Source organism: Populus alba, chromosome 4 (genome assembly GCF_005239225.2).
Source record: "Populus alba chromosome 4, ASM523922v2, whole genome shotgun sequence".
Taxonomy (NCBI): Eukaryota; Viridiplantae; Streptophyta; class Magnoliopsida; order Malpighiales; family Salicaceae; genus Populus; species Populus alba.
This window is the reverse complement of record NC_133287.1, coordinates 16,777,755-16,796,660: the sequence shown is the minus strand read 5'-3', so window position 1 is coordinate 16,796,660 and position 18,906 is coordinate 16,777,755. Positions and strand designations below refer to the sequence as shown.

The window sequence follows — 18,906 nt, the reverse complement described above, 5'->3', positions numbered from 1 at the left end:
ACGGATTATATGTTTTTTCTTCATGAAATAATACTTCCCCTGTATTTGAACTCTAATGCTTTGAAAAGCAATCATTTTGCTATGTGAATAAACATTTTAAGTCTGATGATCATCTTATCACGAAAATTGCGTACATTGAATAAATCTCATAAATTATTGTATTTTTTTAAAAAATAAGCTTGAAAAACATTTTTTTCAAATTAGCATTACTTAGCCCGTAAGCTCTTGTTTCTATCTTGGAAAAACATCTTTGTTTTAAATGTCACAGGTCCCTCCAACTTTCGAGCCCCCAACCTTACCAAGTATCCGAAGTAAACCTTCCTCGAACAGTTGAGTGACATAAATTCATCCTTTATTTCCTCCCTTAAATTAAAAGACATCCACACACGAAGAAATAAAATAAAAATCACTTCATACATAGTTGTAGAGAGAGAGAAAGGGTTACACGTTAGGATATTAGTGTGTTTGTACCTTTTAGTATAAACTATAAATAATAGAAGGAAGTGCCAGGAGCAGCAGTTCTGAACTTAGCTGGCAAGTGCATGAGTGCCGGAGGTACCAAACCAACACAACCTCAGCACCAACGGACCAGTTTCCCTGAACCACCGGTCCGTTATTCCTGACCCACGAGCTCAGCCCTGGTTCATGCCTCTTCTTGCAAGCTTAAGCCACTATCAATCTTTTGCTTTATGAATTGTCAAAGCTTAAAAACTCAATACCCGAAAGCCCCTTTTGAGCCATCTTTTTTTTTTATATTTCCTTTTAAAGGAGTTTAGAGAGAGAGAGAGAGAGAGAGAGAGTGGTAGTCCACACACAGTATCCTCTTGACCAGCCATGTTTAACTTTCTAATTATTTTTTAAACAAATATTATATCTACATGATTGCTGTTTTTTTTGAAGAAAAAAATCTTTTGTTTCTCCTGTCAAATGTCAACTGAAGAAACTGGAATTTAGAAAGGGAAAGAGGGAGTAGGTAGAGAGATAGTGTGATTCAGATTGGTTACCAAGAAATTTTGAAGAAGATTGAATCAAAACCTTGTGATTGAGGTAAGAGTCTGTCTCTCCAGTTTAGTCTCTTTTATGTTTCTTTATTGTGAGAGAAAAAGCTAGAATGAAACAAACTTTATGGTGTGAGAGAAAGCCAAGAAAAAGAAAAAACATAAAAAACCCACATTTTTGTTTGTACTAATTTATGCTTATTACATGTAAAGTTTGAATCTTTGATATGAAGAAGAGAGTATTTGTATTGGAAATTCAATCCCCATAAGCCATGGTGGATCAAAAGATTGTATCAGCACTAAAGTTTTTGCTGTTGGTGCTGTTTTTTGGGTCTACATTTGAGCAACAACAACAAGAGAGGCTTAGTTCACCCATAGAGAGAGCAGCTTTACTTGAACTAAGATCTTCTTTGGGGTTAAGAAGCAAGGACTGGCCAAGAAAGGCAGACCCTTGTTCAGCTTGGAAAGGCATCAAATGTGAGAATGGTAGTGTCAGTGAAATTAACATTTCAGGGTTTAGAAGGACTAGACTTGGTTCTCAAAACCCACAATTTAGAGTTGATTCTCTTGTTAATTTAACAAGACTTAAATCTTTTAATGCTTCTGGTTTTCATCTTCCTGGTTCAATTCCAGATTGGTTTGGTCAAAGGCTTGTTTCCCTTCAAGTTCTTGATCTTTCTTCTTGCTTGATAAGTAATGCCATTCCAGGGAGTTTGGGGAATTTGACCAGTGTAACTGGTCTTTATTTGCATGATAATAACTTTACGGGTATGATTCCGTCAAGTTTGGGACTGTTGGTGGGGCTTTCAGTACTTGATCTTTCTGCAAACAAGTTTACTGGATCTATTCCTGTGTCATTTCGCTCGCTTCAGAATTTGACAAGACTCGATATTTCTATGAATCTCTTATTCGGTTCAATTCCACTTGGCATTGGGATGCTTTCGAAGCTTCAGTATTTGAATCTTTCGAGCAATGACTTGTCGTCTTCGATACCTCCTCAGCTCGGTGATCTTAGTAACTTGGCTGACTTTGATCTGAGCTTTAATTCGCTGTCTGGGTCATTGCCTGCTGAATTGAGAGGCTTGAGGAATTTGCAGAGAATGCTGATTGGGAACAATTTGCTCGGTGGATCTTTGCCAGTGAATTTATTTCCTGTTCCAAGTCAGTTGCAGACTGTAGTTTTGAAGCGCAATGGTTTTAATGGTTCGGTCCCTGATGTGCTGTGGTCACTACCTCAATTGCGCTTGCTTGATATCTCCGGCAACAATTTCACTGGTATTCTGCCAAATGGTAGCTTGAATGCCAATGCCAGTTCTGCAGAGTTGAATATATCTGAGAATTTGTTTTATGGAGGTCTTACACCTACGCTAAGAAGGTTCCTTCTTGTTGACCTGTCTGGCAATTATTTCGAAGGCACAGTTCCGGATTATGTGAGTGGCAATGCTTCTCTTGTTAGCAATTGTCTCCAAAACCTGTCAAATCAGAGGAGTTTGCTTGATTGCACATCTTTCTATACTGAAAAGGGCCTGACTTTTGATAATTTCGGAGTAACAAACTCCACGCCACCTCCTGCTGGGGAAAACACAGGGAAGAACAACAGAAAGGTCATTATATGGGCAAGTGTTTTGGGAGGAGTTGGACTCATTCTACTTTTGGTGATATTGCTGGTACTTCTACTCTTTTGCATCCGTAAGAGGGGCACTATGACTCAAAGAGGGGTTGGGGTCGGTCCGGTAACTCCAGTTCCTTCTGGGAGCAGTCCACCACCTCCAGGAGTATCAATTGACTTTTCAAGTTTAGGGGACACATTCACATATCAGCAGCTTCTCCTAGCAACTGGTGACTTTAGAGATGTAAACCTAATCAAACATGGCCATTCAGGGGATCTCTACAAGGGAATCCTGGGAAGTGGGATCCCTGTGGTCATAAAAAAGATTGATTTGCAATCTCATAGGAAGGAAGCGTACTTATTGGAATTGGATTTTTATAGTAAGGTTTCACATTCCAGATTGGTTCCCCTTTTGGGACACTGCTTGGAGAAAGAAAATGAGAAGTTCCTGATTTACAAACATATTCCAAATGGAGACTTGTCAAGTTCCTTGTTCAGGAAAACTGATTCAGAAGATGATGGTTTGAAGTCATTAGATTGGATAACAAGACTGAAAATTGCGATAGGAGCAGCTGAAAGTCTATCTTATCTGCATCATGAATGCATGCCGCCCATTGTGCACAGGTACTCTAAAGACTCGCTTCTTGTTATGCTTTGTTCTCTTTTTGTGATTTCTTTTTTGTTGACAATAACTGTGAGATCACTTAACTTATTGTTCCAGTGAGTAAGTTTCCATGCATTATGTAGGAAGATGCCTAGTTACGTGCTTGATATAATCTTTTTAACTTCAATAAAACATGGACAAATTGTAGCACATCTAAAATTCTATTAAATGAATGTCATGAGCTATTTTTCTTTGGTTTCTTGAAGAGATGTTCAAGCAAGTAGTATACTCCTTGATGATAAATTTGAAGTGCGGTTAGGGAGCCTGAGTGAAGTCTGTACACAAGAAGGAGATACCCATCAAAGCAGGATTTCCAGGTTGCTGCGATTGCCTCAGTAAGTGTTGTATTTTAAGTTGTTTAGTCTATTTGCTATCTTCACTTGCATATAACATGTAAACATTTTGCTTATCTGCATGACATGTTGTTTGCAATGAGATTAGTTGTCTCATTTTGTGATCTGTGATGGTGAAAGGTTCTGTATTTTTGTCTTTCCCACCTAGCTTATGGCCATAACTGGCCATGTTAAATTACTTCTCATTTTATTTTTCAACGGTGTTGCTTTTAGTGGGACATTCCATCAAAGAAGTTGTTGACCGCTGCAGTTCTGTTAGTAATCTGCTGATATGAACCTCCTTTGGTTCTCATTGTTATTAGATATGTGGGCAGAAAATGGTGACTATTTATGTAATAAATTTTCTTGCCGCCAACATCAAGTGGGTGATTTTGTTGATCTTTTCCTTTTTGATGGAAAAGTTTCAGAAACTGTGCTGCTAAGGTTTTCTGTAGCATCCTCTTTAATTTTGGGTATGTTGAACTATAAGATGTTCCATAGTTATGATGTAGTCTTCTGAAAACTTGGAAATTTCATCTTATCAACTTTTCTGTCCTTTGGGGTAGCTCTTGATTTTGTAGACCAGGAGATTTCAAATTTCAGCAGCAGACATCTGAGTTGTTTCTTTGCCTTCACATTGTGTAGTTGAGAAGAAGAGTGTCAAAACACTAGCATTTTGTAGTTAAAGATACTTGTGATCTTAGACATGGCATAATTTTATTGTTTAACCACTGTCTTGGTATATTATGAATGAAAAGCATGAGTTAGATTATGCATGATGTAATGCCTTTGAAATTCACGGTGATGCACAACCAGTTAATAATTTTCAGTTGTTATTTCTTTTGCTATTTGTGGTTAGACTATACCTGGTAATATCTACTTGCTGCATCAATATACTGTAAGGAGTATATTGTATGCTTGTGTTTTTTAGCACAATCAAGGTAGTGATTTCAGTGTTTCTTTATCATTTGCAGGTCATTGGAACAAGGTACTTCTGGTACGTAAAGATTTAGCTGTAAAACATCAACAATTTGGTTTTGTTACTTGGCTTCTCCATATTAATTCATCTAGCTAGGAGTAGCCATACGTTGTAGAGTTTGTCATGCACACACCACTTAAAAAGCTTGTTATGAACTTATGATGTTCTACAGCATTTGATTATTAAAAAACTCAGGTTGAGGATTAAATAGCATGAAATATCAAATCCATTCTTGAGACAATAAAATTTCCAATCCAGACCTTTTTAACCATATTGAACTATGAGATGGGTTGTTTATCATTGTAAAACAGTACTTCAGTTATTGATGTGGTTTGTTGTTAACCAGGGGGGTTAGCTCTCTTTAGGTCTCAGGTTCGAATCCTCTTGCCAACAAAATTCTTGGGGCCACAGGCTGCAGGGTGAAAAACACCCTGTGTGAGGCTGGTTCCGGGCTGCAGGGACTTAGTTTGGTGCACAAAAGCTGGTCCAGGATACCCTGCGTTTCCAAAAAAATAAATTGTTAACCAGAGTCTAACAGGTTTCCCGCCTTGGAAAAAGGGATAAAATAACCTGCCGTGTTGTACTTTACCCAGTTGTGCTCATGCAGAATTGCTGTTCATATTAGCATTCTGAACTGTTTGGTGCTAAAGAAAGCATAATTTAAGGAAAATTGCTATGCATGTCTTCTCATTACCAAATCTGAACTTAGTTCCTTTTGAGAGTCGTAATGTCACCAAACAGTCAATTTTTTTGATACATGATCCTTGCATGGAGGAATGAGTTTTCCTCATTTGATTCTGACTAACTATGATATTATATAATTTAAAAGTTCACTAATGTTTCTGAAGTTAATCTTTTCTTGAATATGGCCAGGTTCATTGACAACCACGTGTGCCTACGATGTTTATTGCTTTGGGAAGGTACTACTTGAGTTGGTTACTGGAAAGCTGGGCATTAGTGCATCTAGTGATGCCCAGCTGAAGGAATTTTCTGAACAGATTCTACCATACATTAGCATCTACGACAAGGAACTTCTAATCAAAATTGTGGATCCATCTCTGATCATCGACGAAGATCTGTTGGAGGAAGTTTGGGCAATGGCCATTGTTGCGAGGTCTTGCCTCAATCCAAAGCCTTCAAGGCGCCCCCTTATGAGATACATCCTTAAGGCTTTGGAAAATCCTTTGAAGGTAGTGAGGGAAGAAAATTCTGGTTCCGCAAGGCTTAGAACAACATCTTCTAGATCTTGGAATGCTTCTCTATTTGGGAGTTGGCGTCACAGCTCATCTGATGTAGCAGTCATTCCAACAACCTCTAGTGCCAGGCCAGAAGGAGGAAGTAGTTTTAAACAGTCAGGAACTTCAAATTCACAGGGTAGCGGCCAAAATGGTAGTGGCCACCATTCATCTTCAATGAGACGGCATTCTAGAGAGATTTTCCCTGAACCATCTGATGAACAAGATGTAGAGAGACAGAATTAAAATTAGCACACATGTTTATTTTTCTTAATTCTTTGTCAATAATACAGCAGCCTTCCCATTTGAATGCCTGCTAGTTGGTGCCCCCAGTGCGCTGTCTCTGGTTTTTTTGAGTTGATTGAGGTCTCAAGCCCTTTTGGTATATTTGGGGTGTTGAAGGTGCATATCTACTTCCACAGGAAACGATTATCAATAGTTTTGTTGTGAGCAGCAATGTTTACATCATGATTAATTGGATAGACAAGATTTGAGAAGAGTCAGGAGGCAAGGGGGTGCTTGTGGGGATTATTATGGTCATTTTATGTTTTGACAGCTTGTTTGTAGCTGCAACAAGCTCCCATTTTTATCTTTAATTGATCTTTGTTCATGGCTGCTTCTTTATTTGGTGCAATGCAAGTGTAATTGTCAAGAATTTCATCATTCAAAATCTTCCCCTTTTCAAAAAGAAAAGACAGGGAAGATTTACCATGAACCATTGTTCTCAGTCCCTAGATTGGTTCAACAATACAGTTGGATGGCTCCAGCGGCGAATGCACATTTTGGACACGGATGGCTCGCCTGTAATCAGGTGGAAGAAGCAGACACGGTAATGTAATTAAAAGTAAACAGTGCCTTTATCAAAATTGATTTAAAGAACAAATAAAAAAGAGGTCCCGCCGAGATTTGAACTCGGGTTACTGGATTCAGAGTCCAATGTCCTCACCACTAGACCACGGGACCATTTGTTATAGTGTTTTCAATTAACATCTTATTAGTTGAATGTCCAGGCATTCTATACCCCCCTCTCGCTCCCTCCATTTCCAGTACCACAGAAACTGCAAATCCACCACCACCACCACCACAACAGTAACCACTAACGACAAACCCATCCCCAGGACCCAGAACTCCAAATCCACCCCTCTGCCCATCCACCACTTAAAATCACCAAACCAAGATTGAAACTTTACAGGATTTAATTACACCAGAAGAAAGTTAAACTTCAAGAACCAACCCTTGTAGCTAAAAAAAGAATATCACAATTTCCAGGCATAGTGGTAATTTGAGATGAGAATAAGAATCAACAGAGGAAGAGAGGAAGCCTTTTTGGTATTTTAATTCTGCATATCTTGTTGAATTTATTTTGGCCATTTATATGTATAGACTTGCAACTGATAAGAAATAATAAAAAGATCAGGAATACCGAAAAAAATAAAATAAAAGAGTAGCACTGCGGGTAAAATGACTGGGTCACGGGTCTAGTAGCAGTGCCACTGCTAACCTAACACTTACTAGGTAGTGTTTGTTTTTTTAGATAAAATTATGTTTTTGAATTTTTTTTTTGAAATTTTTAAATTGTTTTGATGAATTAATAGGAAAAATAAATAATATTACTTTAATATATTAAAAAATAAATCATTTTAAAATGGCCATATCATCCCTTCTGCTTAAGAATCCTTGTTCACAAGGATGAAATCTGGATAGCTTTTATTGAAACGCCACTTATTCTTCCAAGTTGCATCTTCTGATGATGCCTCTATCCACTTAACCAGAACTCCAGACTTGGGACGATAAAACGATAATTTCCCTTGCGAATCACACGTCGATCTAAGATATCCTCATGTTATGGAAGGATGAATATTGAAGTATCAGAGACAGGGGGAAGTTAGAACGATGATGGAGGGACTGCCCCCCCCCCCCCCCATCTGCTTCTTCAACAAGCTAACTTGAAATACATCGTGAATTTGTGAACCAGGGGGGTAAAGCCAATATACAAGCCACATAATCGATTTTCTCAATGATTTTATAAGGATAAAAAAAAAAGAGGCGAGCTTCATGGAGGACTGAAAGCTACAGACTCATGTCGGTGGTGGTCTGCTGACTCTGCTTGACATTTCATGCGATTCTGAGCTAGTATAAGGTTGTGGTGCAACTCTCGTAGAATTGCATCACGATCACGTAGGTACATATGCTAGCAGGTCTGGTGGTGGAATTCCATAAACAACTTCAAAAGGAGTCGTCTTGGTGGAGGGGTGAACATATTTATTGTAACTGACCGCCAGCAAAACAACATAGACATTGCTCTAAGGTGCGATTAACAACTTCAGTTTGGCCGTCAGATTGATTGAGGATGATGACTCGAACTCATACATAACTCGGTTCCCTGCAACCGGAACAATGTTCGCAAAAAAGAACTGATAAATACGTTGCCTCGGCCACTAACAATTGATGATGGAAATCCACATAAACGAAGCACATTGGCGATGAACGTCTTGGCAAGAACTGCAGCAGTAAATGGATGTTTTAATGCAACAGAGTGGGTATATTTCGTCAATTGGTCAACCTCTACCATGAGGACAGTATATCCTTGAGAAGATGGCAAAGCCTCTAATAAAGTCCATTCAGACATCAGTCCACATCTGTGTAGGGGTTGATAGAGGCTGAAGCAATCTCGCTGGCTTCATATAATCTGTTTTGAACCGCTGGCAAACATCATACTTTTGCAGAAAATATTTAACCTTCTTATGCATACCAAGCCATAAGAAGCTCTGCTTTATTTGTAAGAGGGTTTTATAAAACCTAAAACGCCCACCCTTTGGTGATAAATGGCATTCAACCAATTTCTTGAAAATTAAAAGTGAAGTGGGATTCAAATAAACCTTGCCTCTTTTAAACCACACACCATCTCGCTCGCTGCAGCAGCTGGTGGTTTAATGGCGGGAGGGACTTTTCTTTCATAGGCCTTCACAAAAAGAATCTTGTTGGACTTCCTTCTGAAGCAGTGGCCACCAATCTGCATGAGGAATTGAGATGGATAAAAACTGGAACTCAGACAAAGAATCGTTTTGGAGGGCCACATGGCACTCTTGTAATAGATGACAGGCAAGTTGCTGAAACATCCTTCTAAAGAAAGATCTTACCCAGAAAATCTTGGAAATTCAACTATTTGAAAGGGCCGGGCTCGTTATAAAAGGGAAAACAAGCGTATAAAAGAAACATGAATCGGGGAAAGTCGAATGTGTTCTCGCACGCTAGGAGAGAGGGAGAGGCAAAATGCAGTGGTATTTATTACAATTATAAAATAAATTAAAAATAATAATGTTTTCAATATTCATTTATTATAAAAGAAGGCACAATTTCATCATAGCATAATTTTGTGTTGATTTTTTTTTTTTTTTTTGCATGTTTTCACATATAGTGTTTGAGAATATTCTTGCATTAAATTAAAATTGATACCGTGAAATAAACATTTAGATTATAATTAAGAATATTAAAAGAACAAGGACTAAAATTAACAAAAAAATAGTTTTTTTTTTTCATTTTCACCATAAAAAAGAAGTGGAAAACTTTACCTTGATCCTTCAAGTTTTAATTTTTGCATATTTGATTTTTATTTTTTTAGAAGAATATATTTTGACCTTAAACTTTTTTTATATATATATATATTTTGATCCTTGAATATTATAAAAGATGAGAGAAAATCACGGAAACAAAGATATTGAGAGAAAAAGTCAATATAAATTAATTCATTTTTAGAGATAGGATTTAATAACAGTTTTTTTTTCCCTCGTAAACATGTTAGAAAAAAGTACATTGAACCATGAAGCTTTTTTTTTTTTTTTAATTTAGTTTAATTCCTTTTCGAGTGATTAGAGGGTGAAAATAAATTCATTGTGATTTCGAAGATTTTGAGTTATTTTTAAGTAAAAATATGTTAAAATTTAAGATTCTTAGATCTCAAAACTCAAACCCACCAGCATAAATAGCCAAAAAGATGCATCAGTGAAAAGAAAAAAAATAAATAAAAGAAGTTTCATTTTTTCAATTTATTTTTTTTAAAAAAAGATTCAATAAAAACAAAATTGTTAAAATAATATATAAACAATTATCCAATTGTGCCATAATTTTTAAATTAATTTTTTATTATTAATTTTTTTTTATTTATAATCTCGTATAGTTATGATTTTATTATTTATTAGAACTTAGTTTTCAACTCATTATAAATTTTTATTTTAAAAACAATGATTTCTATAAAAATATCATAACCAGAAATACATGAATAATAAAAAGTTTTGATTGAAAAAAATACTACTTTCTTATTTCAAACCATTAAAATTTTTATAAATATTTATTTTAATTAGCATTATTTTTTATTTAAAAAATATGCTCCTAATAAAAAAAACATGTTTTCGTAAAAGAGAAAAAAACATGAAAATAAAAAAGAGAAAATTTGCCATGCAATGTATATTTTTTTCTTCAGAATTTAAATAGTTACTTTGATTACAAATATCTATTTCAATCGACACAGAATTAAATAAAATAAAATTTTGAAAACTGCTACGCAGCATAGAACAGGCACACTGTCAGTAGCTATTGCTAATAAAGTACAAAACAATTGAAGACTGGCATAAGATTGGTGATGCCACAAGAATACAGACTGAGCCGTCGTCAATGAAAACACAAGGCCTAGAGAATATCTAATCTAGCCGTCCCCAATCTGATGATTTGAGTTGCTGCAGTATCAGTCTGGTTTCCCCAGGCATAAACTCAACCGAATTTGTTTCTCAAAAACTAAAGATGGAACAGAAGAAAGAGCAGAAGCATTTCGCAATCTACCTAATTCCAATAAGGCATAGAGGGTTTTTCTTGATGAGCCCAAGATCCACCTGCAACGCAAGAATGAATGCTCGTGTCAAATTGTTATGAAGATAGCGTGTGACGTTTTTTACTAGAAGAAAGGGTGAGTACAAAGGCAGTACCTTGTGTCCAAAAAGATCTCTGATATTATTGATCCCATATAATATCATGGTTGGTCTGTTCAAACCATTGGAAGAATATGAATCAATCGATGTGAATTGTGATATCTACTGTTTCTCAAAGACGAGGATAATTTGGACGATTATTCTTTTATTTGTCAAAAGCTAGGATAAAAATTCTCACCTTTCAAGCGAAAGGCCCCAGGCAATAACATTGACATCTTCCGAGAATCCCATAGGACGCAACATTTCGGGCCTGAACATGCCAGAATTTCCAATCTCCACCCATTTCTCGAGGCCTTCGTGATAACTGGCATATATAGGACGGATCAAATTTCCAATTACTTTACAAGCAGTGCCCTGTAAGAGGAATTCATGATTTTATACCTGAAAATCTCCATGCTAGGCTCGGTATATGGATTGTAAGCAGGCTTGAATTTCAGCTTGTCCATGCCTGAGAACAAAATGTGCATTTCGAAGTCAGATTTCAGCTTCCCATGGTAGTAAGCATTCTCCTCCAGCATAACTTGTATACAGGGACTAGTATAACCAGCCGCCTTCATTCAAATTAAAATGAACCCATGCAATCCAACGTACTAGACACTCATACAAAGATCAATCTATCTATCTATCTATATATCCAATTTATGGGGATGGCCCTATTTGATGGAAAGAAGTGTTATAGAAAATTACTTCATAACACATTTAATTACCTAAACGCGAAAAGAAGTCCTGCAGCACTCCAATCAAGTGACCTAGTGTAAGCCCTCGATCACACACCAGACCTGAAACCAAAAGCAGGATTTGACTGTTCATTTATTGACAAAAATCACAATAACCTGAAATTAATGAAGCAGTTGAAAGGCAGAAGCCAAGTCCTTAGTGTCCACACTTAAATATTCTATAGTTCAACTTTTGCAACATGATCAACAGCACCCCATCATATTCACAAACCATGTACTTAGATGTCCAAGAATGGAATCAATTGTATCAACACCAAAATCTGAATTAGTTTTGTTTTAGGACTTCTTGACAGACCAGCACGATATGAGAAGCATAAAAAGCTCTAAAGAACATCAAGAAAAGCAGACTCCATATAATGTCTTAGCTCAACATACCTTCTATCTGGTGGAATTCTGCTAAATGAGTTCGATCAACTGCTTCATTTCTGAAAACTCGATCTATGGAGAAGTACTTTTTTGGGGTAAACGACTGCTGTTTTGCATGCTATCAAAGAAAATTAAATAATTAATTAAATATCTACTATATTTAAGTGAAAAAGGATGGCTAAGTTAACATAACAGAATATCCCAATATTATAAGAAACCAGAATATATTAGTTCACAATACTTCAGACCAACGCGCATGTTTATACTAAGTAGATTGAGGCCCGCTCATTTTTTTAATCTGCAAGATTAGATTTTAAGAGAAAAAAAGTGGCACAGAAGAAAAAACAAGCAAGACCCAAGATTGAAACCACTTTTTTTTCCTTAAAATCAGTGTCAAATAATTAATGACACCAGTTAAGCTTCCCTGGGAATTGTGTTTGCATGAATCAATGAAGAGAGGGCACCCAAGATCAGAGCACAAACAAAAGAAAGCACAGCATAATAACAAATGCATGAGCACAAAATAGTATATTGAAAACCATTCCAAAAGTTAAGAAGATGGATATGTAAGAAACTTAGAATGCATTAACACCTGTGCTAGCGCATAAAGCATCCGAGAAGAAATTGCAGTTGTATGAGTTCGCAAAAGATTTTTGTTTGCTTCCTCTCTTTTCCACTCATATCCATATCTGGAGAATAGGCATTTCATATTTGTGAGAGAATAAGTCATTCACGTAATAGTGAAAAAAATAGATTAAAAGAGAAAAATCATACCCCCTTGACCCATAGCCACCAGACTCATGAACACGCTTCACCAACTCAACATAATCTTCAGGCAGTTGCTTTGTTGTTTCAGGAGCTACAGATTTATATGCCTAACAACTATCAGAAAACCAGATGTAAAGAGTTATGAATAGGAAATCACTTCAAACAGACCTTTAAGAAAGAAGGTATCATGTGAATCACGGGCAGGATGTTGTTGGGGCTGGAACAGTGCATCAAAATTCCAGAAGCTGCAAGTTGAAATGGGAATGCATCGGAATGTTAAGAAGGAGACCACCAAAACAATAATTAATGTTATCACATGAAAGCAAAATGCAGGAAAAAAAAATTAAGACGTCACTTTTTTGGCTCAACAGACCAAAAGAAGAACAAATAAGTTGCATGCTCGCCATCTAGATTACTTTCCATCAAGCATACACCTTCTGCTAACATTAACTTCTTCTAAACAGAACCAATTTTCCATGGTTACAACATCATTACAGAATTAATATATTTAGTAGAGATAATAGGAGAATCCTGTATCAAAACATTTAGTAATAAACCCAGAAGATGAACAAATCATAAAGAATATCTTCAAACATGTGGAGGAAGACAAGGTATCCACTCAAGAATGCATAGTTAGCTTTAGTTTCATGAAGTAAAGCTTCAAATGCTAAAGAATTGACAATTAACAAAATGGAATGATGCTGTTTATAAAGAATGAGCAGAAACAGCTACCTGCTCTCAACATATTTATTTGTTGGCATTTCCTCAAAGCTGCAGCCAATAGAAGACCAATGCAAAAATGTCAAACAAAGAAAGACCACTGAAAGTAAAACCAGAACACAAAGAACAGGTCTTACTTCATTAGACGGAAGATGTTTTTAATTCGTTCTTTCACCTAAAATAGAAAGGAAAACAAAAGGCAATACTTGGATGAACACTTGCAGCACTGTAGCAAAACTTACATCATGTGCATAGGGAAAAATAAACTCTATGGCATCAATGTCAATCAGTTCTGAATGAAACTGAAAATTGCTATTCACTCCCAAGCAAGCAAATTTCCAACAAAAACAGAACTATCACAAAACTCTTCCAATTCTGTTTCTATGAATGCATACATACGATAGATACATTATTCCTTCAACTGAAATTCAGTGCCAATGCCTTTTTAAAATCTATCTTGTAGTGGTGGCTATTGTTTAGATCAGCACAAGCAATGTGAACAATATTCCAATAAAATCTTTATCTGACAAGCAAAAATTAACTTGATGCCAAACCCGAGTCTTAACAGTAAACTCAGATATAAAATTTGAGATCTGAAACATGAGAAGGTTTTGACTGATTATGCAAAAGTTTTAGCATTAAGCTAATGAATAATGCTGACACCCAAGCACACCCACCCAAACTTCAAGCCTAACTAAAACAAACATATGAGCAACTAACGTTGTGTATAATGGCAATATTTCAAGATGATGAAAATGGCAGTCTCAATCAGTCTAGACACTGAATCCGACATTTATTTACAGGACAACCTGTTGTCAGTATCAATTGACCAATCAAATTACTATGCAACACAAAGAATTCCTTTTCCTTGAATATAGGGTGTTGCAATTTCAAATTTGTAAATATTCAAAAAATCATTTTCAGCAAAATTATGATATCCTTCAATATGGTAACAATTTCATATAGGTGTTTGTAACTTAAAGGTCAAATTTCTCACTGAAAATGATTGCAAGAAGAGACTTTTTTGGTGTGTGAATAGCAATATAAATTCCACAATTGGTTGCCCCTACAAATTTCATATCAATTAAGAGTCTAATATTCCCTAAACATAAAAAGGAGAGGAAGAATGTTAAAATAAGAATAATGTTATTCTTGCCTTGTTGAGCGGGTGAAGATGGCCACTTTCAGGTGGTGGACCTTTGGCACTGAAGTTGTACTCTTTGAACTCTATATTCCTCCAATCACCCCTAAGCATCAGATAAATTTGTCAACAGGATGCAATGAATATGCAAAACCAGGTGAAAAGTGGCTAAAAACAGCCCCAATGTGTTAAAGTTATTGTGCACAAAAAACCCCTGCAAACCCCAGCATATGTCAATGAAATGAACTGGTTGGCATCCAGAAACAATTCATGAACGCAATCAGAGCTGTGAAAGTTGGTTAAAGCATGCTTAAATTATAATGATGTTTCCTATGCATATCCTGCACTGTTACTGCATCCTCTAAATGGTATGCTTTTTTCTCATATGCTGCAACCACAGTGGTCTATCAGTGACCCCAAATTCTTCACCAACATACCCCACAATTCATAATTGAGGCAAACTAAGGAAATAGCAGCCAACAACTCAGATTTATGATCAACACTATATCAGCATACCCATGTGAATATAGGAGCATACCCCAGCAGATGTTCTCGAGTCAAATCAGTTGCAGTTCTCCTTCTTGTTGGAGCATAATCAGGACCTCTTTTAACTGAGTAGCCCTTCCAGGTTCTAGAGCACAATTCATAAGTTGTAAAACACCAACACCACTGATGAAAAAGTTTCAACCTTGTACTAAAGACAATATGAGAACCAAAAAAAAATAACACGAGCAAAAGGTAAGATCATTACTGCAGAGCAGTAAGCTTTCTTGTTTTCAGAGAGTTGTTATCATCTTTGCCAGGTTCCTGAACAAAAACAAATAATAATAAGTAAATCAAGGGACAGAATCAAGATAAAACCACACATAACTTATGAATACAGAACGGGGTATGCCTGTGTCCCCCAACTGTTAGCAAAGATGGACCCATACCAACTTCAATAGTCTCGGATATGCCCCCTAAGCTGTAACCACTGCATGAAGGCCCTTTTCAAGTAAACAGTCAACAAGTATGTCGGCTGTTCCGGATGAAAGCTACATCGCAGTAATGAATACAACCAATTAAGTCGATAGCAGCTAAGTGCCAAAGAGCAGGTCTTCCCATCTAATAGACTTGCTCCGGGGAAGCTCCCTACTCGTTACCGACTCAAACCTTGAAGCCAGTAGCAAGCTCAATACCAATATTCGAGTCCTATAGCCCGACCCCTAGGCATTTACCAAACTGGGACTCAAGTGCTAGCTTATGTGAATTTGAACTCATTAACAGGGTCACTTCACTTCAAGATTGTTGATTCACAAATTGCATGTGACCATTGAACCTTACTAAGCTCATTTCCCCTATACTAAACACTATACGATTGGTACCTGAACGAATTCACAATCAGTGGATTATCATGTGGTATCCAGTTACTCGGTAAGACAAGATGGCAATGGTTGCCGCGTATGAACAAGTATAAATGAGGGCTGATGGGCCCCATTCTTTATGCTGCTAACTCTCAGTTTGGTCCTACTTCTATTTAGCAAACAACCAGAGGAGCAGCTTAGCAATTAAATATGAAAATAATAGGTATGATACAGAGGTGAAATAGTGCACTCCCCCAAATCCCTTAAAAGAGTACCCCTTCTTAGCCACAGACCATACCCATGAAGACAATGTCAATCTTGCCTGCTGGTTACTAAGATGTATTTTGAAAAGCATATGTAATAATAAAATACATTATACACTATAATGCACCTGGCCATCTTGTATCCGTAAAAGAAGATCCTTCACTCTGTCTTCAACATGTTGAACCTATAACAAAGAACAAAAGGAATAACTATTATTAAAGAACAATATGCAACTTAAGATAAAGTAAAAATCTCCTGAATTAATATATTTAGGTTTGTTTGTTTTGTAGAAAATATGTTCCTGTAAAACATTTTCTAATGCTTGGTGACACTTATGAAAGGGAATAAGAATTCAATTTTCCCTTTGCCTCAATATCAAGCTAATCCTTATGACCCACCTCAACCACCTTGTAAAAAAACCATTATCACAACCAGTTTCTAGGCATTTAACATTCTCAGACCCACCTCCAGCACCAACAAACCACCATTTTCAGGTTATAAGGAATCTCAAAGGCTCATCTCCATTGCAAATAATCACCTCTACAACTTTTGAAAACTTACATCACCAACTATACACAATTCCCACCATGGATAGATGGGAAATTATAAAAGGCATCCATGAAAATGAAAACCCCTGTCAGCCCAGATATTAAATGCAAAACCCAGCACTGTGACCCACTTCACCATAGATTTTAAGTGGTTACTCACAATTTTGCAAAAGGCAGCATATTTTATCAACTGGCAAGACAGAACAGCCAAAAGGTGGAAAGCAAGTTTCTTCTTTTGAGACCATAAAAACCAGTTCACGAGATTTTTTATATTGTGTGTGTAGTCACTAGACATGGATTTCCAAAAGAATGAAGAGGACTATTTGAGTATTCTTAGGCATTTATACGTCTAAGCTTAATTTTTACTTTAAACAGAAAAATATTTTCCTTTACTTGTTTTCCTTCTTTCCAACAAAACCAGGAAATTGTTCTCCCCAATGCAAACATACTCCTTTTCCTTCTTTCAAACAAACCAGGAAATTGTTCTCCCCAATACAAGCATACTCTAATAATCATCAAGCAGATAAAAATAGAATACTTATTTATACAAAAAAAACATCATCACCGACTAATCACAGGACCAGATGACTAACAATTAAGACTGATTTCACACAAACACAGCAGAAAAGAGAAAATCAAAATTCTGTTACCTTCCTAGATATTTGATTTCCCATTTGCACCCATTTATTCTTTGCAGCCTGAGAACACCCTATTTTGAAAACTGCAGGATCTAGCAGTTTCTGCATCAACAAATCCAACAGCCAAAAATCAAATAAAAAACTGAAACATTGAAAAGAAAAATTAAGAGCAATCAATTATAACAACCTGCAATTCTTCTTTCGAAATGCTACCCTCCTCTGGTACAGCCAAGAAGAGTTGAACTTCAGGTGATCCTTTTTCAGCATATTTTCTACCCTCTTCAGTGAGCACCAATGTTTCTCTCTTAATATCCTACAAACATCATCAAACGCCCAATTAATCAAATAAATATAACAGTCATAACCACACTGGTCATCTTTATTATTGACAAATCCAAAACCACACTAATTTTCACCTTATCTAGTCTACAATTACAGCATAAATATTCAAAAAAAAAATTAAAATTCAAAACCCTAGAAAACCCTAAATTTTGGAACCTGGGCCTCAATGTAGCGGAAACCGTGGAGGCTTTTGATGACATTAATAACGTCGTTGTGATCGAGTCCATTATCAGTAGCGAACTGGCCAGAATCGGGGATTTCTTCGTGATTCTCTAAGTAACCTAAAATCGCTTCCTCTGCCATAATGGCGATTTCCTTCTATTTTTGCGTTGTGTTGTGGTGCGTTTGAAAGGGCTTGGAATTTTATTTTATTTTGTTTTAACCTTAGCCACCAAGACACCACTCCGTTTCATTTTTCTCCGCTGGAGGAAGGAAAGGTTAGAGCTGCTAGGGTATAGAGAGTGGGCTTTGTAAGTATATTTGTTTTGGGCCTTCGTGCTGGATTTTTTTCCAGAGGCTCGCTGATCGGTGTTTTCTCCTCCTTTGCTATTGTTTTATTTATTTATTACAATAAATGTTTATTTAGACCCTATTTGTTTTCATAATAACTTTTATATTCAATTAAAATTATAAAATTATATTGTTTGGTTAGCATGTCACCACACTTTTTAACTCATGAGATCCATAATTTCTATATTCCAACCACAAGTTTAGCAAAAGCAAGTTTGACTTGCTTATGCTGAATATTAACCACAATTGCACAGTATGCACTAACATTATGAGACTATTGAATTTTTTATTGTCTAAAATAACCCTTTCATTGCTTCACGTATCTCCTCTCTTATCCATCTTTCTGCCCTTCTTTCCTACATATCTTTCTCTCTATTGTTCTTGCCTTTCAGCCTCTTCACTCCCAAACTTTCACTTTCTTACCGATTCTCTTTTCAATTGTAAGATCTTGTAGTCATATTTTTTAATGTCAACAAATCATTCAAACACTCAAAAGATTATTCATTTCCAACTCAAATCCTCATCCTAAACTCAATACTATATACTTAGATTTGCCTTCGTCTTTTTTTTCTTCTCGAGTTTTCATACTTCTTTGTAACCTAGAAATTGTTGACAACACGTTGTAATTGATGCAATCTTCGAGGTAATTTTTTTCAAGAGGATATTTCAAAAACTTCATGTAATTAAAATTTTCAATATCATCCAAAATCATTCATTTCTTTTCTTTTTT

General features: G+C 36.3%; 2 protein-coding genes and 1 non-coding gene across 3 annotated transcripts; 1 reads left to right on the top strand and 2 right to left on the bottom strand.

Moving 5' to 3' along the window:
* Nucleotides 1–415: 415 nt before the first annotated feature.
* On the top strand, nt 416–6,432 carry LOC118039756 (probable LRR receptor-like serine/threonine-protein kinase At2g16250). The gene is made up of 4 exons (XM_035046551.2): nt 416–3,231; nt 3,478–3,606; nt 4,578–4,600; nt 5,456–6,432. The coding sequence occupies exons 1-4, from the start codon at nt 1,271–1,273 to the stop codon at nt 6,061–6,063; spliced, it is 2,721 nt and encodes a 906-aa protein (XP_034902442.1). The 5' UTR covers nt 416–1,270; the 3' UTR covers nt 6,064–6,432.
* A 276-nt stretch (nt 6,433–6,708) lies between these two features.
* TRNAQ-CUG (transfer RNA glutamine (anticodon CUG)) lies at nt 6,709–6,780 on the bottom strand. The gene has a single exon. It is a non-coding gene; the product is annotated as a tRNA-Gln (tRNA).
* Nucleotides 6,781–10,252: 3,472 nt separating this feature from the next.
* On the bottom strand, nt 10,253–18,108 carry LOC118039757 (phenylalanine--tRNA ligase alpha subunit, cytoplasmic). The gene is made up of 18 exons (XM_035046553.2): nt 17,823–18,108; nt 17,512–17,637; nt 17,337–17,426; nt 16,266–16,322; nt 15,283–15,338; nt 15,070–15,162; nt 14,547–14,637; nt 13,528–13,565; nt 13,403–13,441; nt 12,839–12,915; nt 12,677–12,761; nt 12,495–12,591; nt 11,912–12,020; nt 11,507–11,578; nt 11,181–11,247; nt 10,978–11,103; nt 10,797–10,851; nt 10,253–10,703 (listed from the first exon to the last, which is right to left on the bottom strand). The coding sequence occupies exons 1-18, from the start codon at nt 17,967–17,969 to the stop codon at nt 10,650–10,652; spliced, it is 1,479 nt and encodes a 492-aa protein (XP_034902444.1). The 5' UTR covers nt 17,970–18,108; the 3' UTR covers nt 10,253–10,649.
* Between the last annotated feature and the right edge of the window lie 798 nt (nt 18,109–18,906).

Bases quoted from the DNA above. Each gene is read 5' to 3' on its own strand.
- LOC118039757 (XM_035046553.2), bottom strand. From the start codon at position 17,969: ATGGCAGAGGAAGCGATTTTAGGTTACTTAGAGAATCACGAAGAAATC. The intron at 13,566-14,546 runs GCAAGAATAACA...TTTCTATTTTAG, and splicing joins ATCTTCACCCGCTCAACAAG to GTGAAAGAACGAATTAAAAA. The intron at 13,442-13,527 runs GTAAGACCTGTT...TATTGGCTGCAG, and splicing joins AACATCTTCCGTCTAATGAA to CTTTGAGGAAATGCCAACAA.
- LOC118039756 (XM_035046551.2), top strand. From the start codon at position 1,271: ATGGTGGATCAAAAGATTGTATCAGCACTAAAGTTTTTGCTGTTGGTG. The intron at 3,232-3,477 runs GTACTCTAAAGA...GGTTTCTTGAAG, and splicing joins ATGCCGCCCATTGTGCACAG to AGATGTTCAAGCAAGTAGTA. The intron at 4,601-5,455 runs GTACGTAAAGAT...GAATATGGCCAG, and splicing joins ATTGGAACAAGGTACTTCTG to GTTCATTGACAACCACGTGT.